Source organism: Lactuca virosa, chromosome 7, assembly GCF_052849685.1.
Source record: "Lactuca virosa cultivar CGN04683 chromosome 7, Lactuca_virosa_CGN04683_v6, whole genome shotgun sequence".
Lineage (NCBI taxonomy): Eukaryota > Viridiplantae > Streptophyta > Magnoliopsida > Asterales > Asteraceae > Lactuca > Lactuca virosa.
Window position 1 is genome coordinate 192,816,359 of NC_136432.1, and position 7,875 is coordinate 192,824,233.

The 7,875-nt window shown below is 37.8% G+C and overlaps 1 protein-coding gene across 1 annotated transcript; it reads left to right on the forward strand.

Annotated features, from left to right (window-relative positions):
- The first annotated feature begins 1,136 nt into the window (after window positions 1-1,136).
- Window positions 1,137-1,901, forward strand: LOC145127414 (uncharacterized). Its single transcript, XM_079062616.1, has one exon. It carries the CDS (start codon window positions 1,137-1,139, stop codon window positions 1,899-1,901), a length of 765 nt encoding a protein of 254 aa, XP_078918742.1.
- The last annotated feature ends 5,974 nt before the right edge of the window (window positions 1,902-7,875 follow it).

The window sequence follows — 7,875 nt, forward strand, 5'->3', positions numbered from 1 at the left end:
TCCAATCAGCATATGTGGAAGGCAGAAGCATACTAGATGGCCCACTTGTGATAAATGAACTCCTTTCATGGACAAAAGCAATCAAGAAAAGGGTGTTGTTGTTCAAAGTAGACTTTGACAAAGCATTCGACTCCATAAATTGGGAGTATCTTGACTCTGTACTCTCACATATGGGCTTTGGAAGTAAATGGAGACAGTGGGTGCGTGGATGCCTCAAATCATGCAGGGAATCGGTAATCATTAATGACTCTCCATCAGAAGAATTTGAAATCACGAAAGGCGTTCGACAAGGAGATCCCTTATCCCCCTTCCTCTTCATCATAGCCATGGAAGGCCTCAACGTAGCTATGGAGGCTGCACGAGACAAAGGAATCTTCAAGGGTATTCAAATCCCGAATCAGAATGCCACTCTATCTCACTTATTCTACGCAGATGACGCTTTATTTGTGGGAGAATGGTCGAGATCTAACCTCAAAAACCTAGCTATCATCTTAAAATGCTTCAATGCTTTGTCGGGTCTCAAAGTAAATTTCCATAAATCAAAGGTTTTTGGAATTGGGGCCTCATGTAGGGAGACTAAGAACTGGGCCAATATCCTTGGATGCGAGGCGGGTTCACTACCTTTCAACTATCTTGGAGTCCATGTCGGCGCAAACATGAACCTCATAAAAAGTTGGAAACCAATCATCGACAAATTCAACTCTAAACTATCCTCATGGAAATCAAAAACGCTCTCATTCGGCGGAAGGTTGACACTAATCACCTCGGTACTAGGGAACCTCCCTACATATTTCCTTTCCCTTTTTAAAGCACCGGTGGCTATCACAGAGAAACTTGAACAAATTCGGCGAAGATTCCTATGGGGCGGGGATGAAAGTAACAAGAAAATCCATTGGGTTGCATGGGACAAAGTCGTTGCTCCCAAAACTGAAGGTGGACTAGGAGTGGGATCTATCTGTACGCTGAACACAAGCCTACTAGTCAAATAGTGGTGGCGTCTAAAATTCAAAAAAGACTCGCTTTGGGTGAAAGCCCTAAAAGGAATTCATAACCTAAGCAATAAACCTCATGATTACCTGTCAAGCAAGAAAATTAGGGGTGTATGGAACAACATTGCAGAATGTAGGAAATAACTCATGAAATTCGGACTTGGAATTGATTATGTGTTCAAACTACATGTAAAATCAGGTGAGAATACTTTATTTTGGCACGATAAATGGCTAGGACCAACTACACTTGGAGAAAAATATCCATCTCTCCTTGATCTTGAATCCAGGAAGAAATGCACTGTGGCTGATAGAATTGTAAACGGACACTTTGAGGGGCATTGGAAATCGCAAGTGGAAGACGAAGGAGATGTCAACAATGTAAATAACCTAATAAAAGATCTATCGGAGGTGCGGTTGGCACAAGGTGAAGATCAATGGAAATATGCTGTCGATATTACCAGCCCCTTCACGGTAGGCACACTAAGAAAGAAATTCGATCAACTATTATACCCAAATCGCGTACTTCCATGGTTTAGATGGAATAAAGTGTCCCCGATCAAAGTAAATTGTTTTATTTGGAGAGCAACACATAAGAAGATCCCATCCGCGGTGGCTTTGAGAAACAAGGGCGTCGATATTGAACATGATAATTGCGGGGCTTGTATTAACGGCATTGAATGTTCAGATCATATTCTCATATCGTGTCCTTTCGCCTACGAGGTCAGGAAACAGGTTTTTAAATGGTGTGGCATACAACAGGAGGACTTTGCATCTGTAATTGATTTACTCAGTTTCGCAACAAATTGGGGAAGATGTCCTAAGAAACAGAAGAGATTCATCTCCATTTGTCATGGCCTAATTTGGAATTTATGGAAAAATCGGAACGACCGGTGTTCAATAGGGTATTTGTAAATCCAACATTGAGTTTAGGGACAGTCAACTCTTTGGTGTTCTTTTGGTTGAAGTGCAGGGGCAAGGGCGGAATTTGCGGCTGGAATGAATGGTTTCTTGTCCTTTTAAGTTTAATTCCTCTGTATCTCAAATCATGTAATTGTTTTACTTTCTTGTTATTCTTGTTTTGTACTTTTGGGCCCTCGCTAGTTACTTGCTAGTCCGGGGGTTCTTTTTAATACAAATTGTCGTTTCCAAAAAAAAAGAGTTTGTGAAATAATTTCGGACACTTCTAGAAACACAATAATGGAAACCGTTGTTTCACGAAAGAAAGCGAAAACTAGTGTTTCCAATGAATTAGAGGTATATTTAAAGAAGGTTGATATGGGATCTAATGAATTTAACAACTATCATAATTTTGAGTGGTGGAAAGAGAAAGGTCGCCATCAATATCCTATTTTGGTAGAAATGATCCGTGATATACTAACTGTCCAAGCGATTAGCATGGACATGGAATTTGTTTTTGTTTAAATGGCAGGGTTTTGGACAATATGAGTAATACGCTAAGTCCACGATGGTTGCAAATGCGAAGTTTCTTAAAGAATCATTTTGAACAAGTGGGACAAGGAGCGAATTTAGTTGAAGATGATGTATATAATAGAAGTGAAGATTGTATTTCGTTTTCTGATAGCTCATATGAATATGGTTCATATCGAAGTGATTGATAGCTCAGATGAAGATGGATCATATAGAAGTGTTGTTCTTGTTTCGTTTTGTGATAACTCAGATAATAATAATAATAATAATAATAATAATAATAATAATAATAATAATAATAATAATAATAATGGAATCCGTTTCACGAAAGAGTGCGAAAACTAACATTTCTAATACACTAGAGTTATATACAAAGACGGATTTCCAAAATGTTATGATTTCTAATGAATTTGTGAACTTTGATATGTTGGAATGGTGGAAAAATAAAGGTTGACATCAATATCCTATTTTGGCAGAAATGGTGTACGTGATATACTAACTTCACTCATAATGTTGGGTTCGCTAGAATTCAAGAAACCCAAATTTCAAACCTCTCTCTAATCGACTTTCAAGCTTGCTGGGGAAATTCTGGTTTTGATATGGAAGGGGTTAACTCCACTGGTAGATCAGGTGATTTTGATATTGCTGGGGAAATCCCCCTCCAGGAGCCGCTGACAGCATTTGGGATAAACACTTATTCTCCAAAATATACTCCATAAAATCTAGATTTTTCATTGCTGTCAGCGGCTCCTGGAGGGGGATTGATGGTGAAACAACTATTGTAAATGTTTATGCACCTCAATCTGCCTCAGAGAAAAAACTTTTATGGGATGAACTATTGGAGCTAAGAAGATCAAAACAGGGGACATGGATATTCTGTGGAGATTTTAATGTGGTCCGATGGCCTTCCGAAAGGGTGAACTCCCAATTCTGCAGATATAGTGCTATGTGTTTCAATAACTTCATTCATGAAGTTGGCCTGACGGATCTAAGTATAGGTGGAAGGCGATTTACCTACATGAGAGATGATGGTCTAAAATTAAGCAAATTAGACATATTTTTGGTGTGTTCTAACTTCTTGACTGCTCAACCTCATTCCTCTGTCACAACTCTTCCCCGTGAGTTCTCTGATCACTCACCCATCATCCTCTCCAGTTCTCAGACTGATTTCGGGCCCCTCCTTTTCGCTTTTTCAACTCCTAGATGCTCAATAACAACTTTGACCAGATCTTCAATCAATCATGGTCGTCATTCTCTGGATATGGTCTGCCGGATATGTTTCTCCTTGCAAAGCTTAAACACCTTAAAGCTGCAATCAAAACTTGGACAGAAATTGAATCAAACAAGGAGAATCTGGAATTGGATACTCTTAAAAAGGAGATAAATAGACTTTGATCTGGAAGCTGAATCATGGATCTTGACTGATCAACAGATGGCAACTTACAAAATGGGAAAACAAAGATTAAGGGAGATCACAAAGTAAAAAAAAATGGATTTGCAGCAAAAGTCCAGGATTAAATGGCTAGTCGATGGAGACGGAAACTCATGCTTCTTTCACGGAATTCTTAAGTATAACCACCGCAAAAACAAAATTCATGGGGTAACCATTAATGGTGCTTGGAATACCGATCCTGTCACGATTAAAGAATAAGTGCACAACTTTCTTAGGTTGAAATTCCATGAGTCATGGCTGAATCGCCCCAAGTTCATTAATAGTCTATTCAAGAAACTATCCACTGAAGAGGGCCTATTTTTAGAAAGAAATTTTGGTGTAGATGAAATAAAAGCTACTGTTTTCGAATGTGGAAGTGAGAAAGCGCCGGGACCGGATGGATTTACATTCAAGCTTCTAAAATCCAAGTGGGAGATTATAAAAGATGATATAATGAGATTTGTGAAATTATTTGAAGAGACTGGAAGGAATTCAAAGGTCTATGACTCATCATTTATTACTCTCGTTCCAAAGATCAAAGATCCTGTCAAACTTGGTGATTATAGACCCATCAGCCTTATTGGTTGTATGTATAAAATCATCACCAAGGTTCTCGCTTCTAGGCTTAAGGTGGTGATTGGTAGCATTATAGATGAGACACAATCAGCATGCGTGGATGACAGGAACATTCTTGACGGGCCCCTAATTATGAATGAAGTATGTACTTAGGCAAAAAAGTTGAAAAGGAAAACTTTTTTTGTTTAAAGTTGATTTTGAAAAAGCTTTTGATTCTGTAAACTGGAATTTCTTGGACTCAATCATGGAGCAGATGGGTTTCGGAACTAAATCGAGATTATGGATTTGGGGGTGCTTACAATCCGCTAGGGCATCTGTTATCGTCAATGGCTCTCCCACCCGTGAATTCCTGTTATTGAAAGGTGTCCGACAAGGTGATACCCTTTCACCTTTTCTCTTCATTATTGTAATGGAGAGTCTGAATATAGCCATGAAAACCGCTAGTACAAAATCCATCTTCAGCGGCATCAAACTTCCAAATAATGGTCCTCTAATATCGCATCTACTCTATAACGACGACGTTATATTTGTGGGTGAAGGGACTCATTCTAACATAAAAAACATCTCGAGGATTCTTAGATGTTTCCAAGTCTCATCGGGGCTGAAAGTTAATTTCCACAAATCAAAAGTGATTGGGTTATATGTGGAGAATAGTGAAACTAGGAGTTGGGCGATTGAACTGGGATGTCTAATGGAGTCTCTCCCATTCATGTACCTCGGAGTTCCGGTAGGGGCAAACATGTCACGAAAAAAATACTGGCAACCTGTTATTGAGAGATTTCAGTCTAAATTATCGGACTGGAAAGCTAGACATTTATCTTCTGGTGGAAGGGTGACGTTGATCAAAGCGGTTCTTGGAAGCTTGCCGACCTATTACTTCTCATTATTCAAAGCACATGCGTGTCTTATTGAAGAATTAGAGAAGCTGAGAAGAAACTTCTTATGGGGAGTTTCAAGCACTGGGAGGAAGATCAACCGGATCGCTTGGGATAAGGTTTTATCTTCAAAAAAAGAAGGTGGTCTAGGGATTGGGTCACTCAAGGCGCAGAATTTGGCACTGTTATGTAAATGGCTTTGGAGGTTATATAATGAACCAAGCTCTCTTTGGAGCTCGGTCATTTATGGTATCCACAATCTTGAAAGAAAACCATGGCAGTATTTCTCGGAAAAAAAACTTATCAGGTGTGTGGCAAAATATCTCCAAAGTTGTTGACGATCTTGCTGGGATGAATATTAATGTTGATGATATCTTCCAACAACATGTATTCTCGTGAAACAAAATGTTGTTGTGGAAAGACAAGTGGATTGCCCACAAGACACTTCAGGAACTGTTTCCACACTTATACGCTTTAGAATCCCGGAAAACTTGTTTCATTTCTGAAATGAGAGAGGGCGGAGTTTTTAAATGGGAATGGAAATCAACTCCAAATTCTGATCCAGCTAACCAAGAACTGGTTGACTTGAACCTAATTTTATGTGATTATAACTTTTTGCAGGAACATGATAAATTCCGATGTAAGCTCAATCCAGACGGTGAGTACACACTAAAGGCCCTACGGAGACTTGTTGATTCAAAAATCACGAATATAGGAGGCGAGCCTTTTATATGGCTACAAATTGTCCCGACAAAAGTATCCAGCTTTGTATGGAGGATGAAGCAAGGGAGGATTCTGGTAGCAGTTGAACTGTCAAAGCGAGGTGTTCAAACTGACTCACGGATCTATAAACTTTGTAATATAGGTGAAGAATCGGCAGATCATCTGCTTATGAGTTGCGCTTTTGCTTCAGAAGTCATTAAAAGAACTCTTAACCAGTGCGGAATTCGTCAAGTGCAATTTACAAAGGTGAAGGAATTGCTTGATTTTGGTGCCCGATGGGGGAATTGACCCAAAAAACGCAAACAACTATTAGCCATTCTATATGGGCTTATTTGGCGAATTTGGAAGGCTAGGAATAACATAATCTTCAATAACATGGTTCAATCCCCTACATCGTTAGTTGATGATGTCATCGCATTGGTTTTCTCTTGGCATAAATTTCGGGGGTCGTTTTACTCATGCAGTGGCGGAGGCTCTTAGGGGCCAGGAGGAGCCATGCCCCCCCTGCTTTTACGCGTTATAATACTTGTACATATATATGATTTGGAAAACTCAATTTTTTTAAGAAGAAAGAGAAGGTAGAGTTGGGAACCTGGAATGTTCTCCTTTTTACGGTGCAAAATTTGATAAATTGAAATCTAAATCAACCAAATCGTTTTTGGATATAATGTTCTTATTCTTTTAATGGAAATAAAACTCCAGCAATAATAATCTAAATCAAAATCTAGCAAATCCTACCATCAAACCTTATCAAGTATCAAAATTTTAAAATCGTTAATTCAAATGAAACCTCAAAGGCTCAAATGGAATCCATCAAATCTTTTATGAAACCCATAAAAATATTAAAAAAAAAACCGAATCTGAAATTCAAAAAAACAACAAAACCCTAACCGCTTTGCGCTTCTATGTTCACCATCAAAACTTTTATGTCGCCACCGTGCTCGCTAATGGAATCACATCGTCGCTTATCGCAACCTCGACATCTTGGAATCCCGAAGGTCTTCCCGTCTGGAGCTATCGCAATCTCGATGTATGTACTCATACTTAATTAATTACTCCACTCTCATCGACTCATTTTATGGGTCTCTCATCTCAGTTATTCTCTTATTTAAATTGTAATTTGTGAGATTATAATCTTCAATTCCATATCTTTAAACTCTAAGATTTTAGGATAAATTCCTTGTGAATAATAGTTTATAGGCTAAAAAGATGAGAATATAAGATATTTCTAGGGTAAAAAGAAGATTTTTTTTCCTGTGAGAATTTGTCTAGGGTATTGTGATTGTGAGAATTTGTCTAGGGTATTGTGATGACTGATGTGGTAATGATAATGCAGATAGCTTTTTTCCTTTCTCTCTATGCAAATTTTATATCATTTTGTTTATTTTATACTATTTTCATTTTTATTAGATATTTTAATATAGTAATAAATATAACTATGTTTTTACTTATTCATCAACCTACATGACTTCTAATTTGTTATGCGTTTGAATTTTATGTATTGCAAATTAATTTTGAACTAATTTTAATAATATGTTGACATGTATAGTAATATTTAGTTATATGTTTTCATATAAAATCGTTTGTTAACGATTGTATAATTTAAAAGAAAGGTTGTCAAGATTATAAAACAAATGTAATTGATTGTATTGAAATGACAAGTTTTGATAAAATGCATGTTCAATTGTGTAGAGGGTAATGAAGATATTATACTTTGTTGTTTTCTTATTATGATGGTTGGAATTGAAGTTATATCTCATTCCAATGTGCCTCGACTCTTATATCTCCGACCCCTAGTTTTAATGTCCGTGTTCCGCCCCTGCTTGGACGTTTGAATCAACCAATGCATGAG

Excerpts from the sequence above, each read along its gene's own strand:
- LOC145127414 (XM_079062616.1), top strand. The coding sequence starts at position 1,137 with ATGAAATTCGGACTTGGAATTGATTATGTGTTCAAACTACATGTAAAA.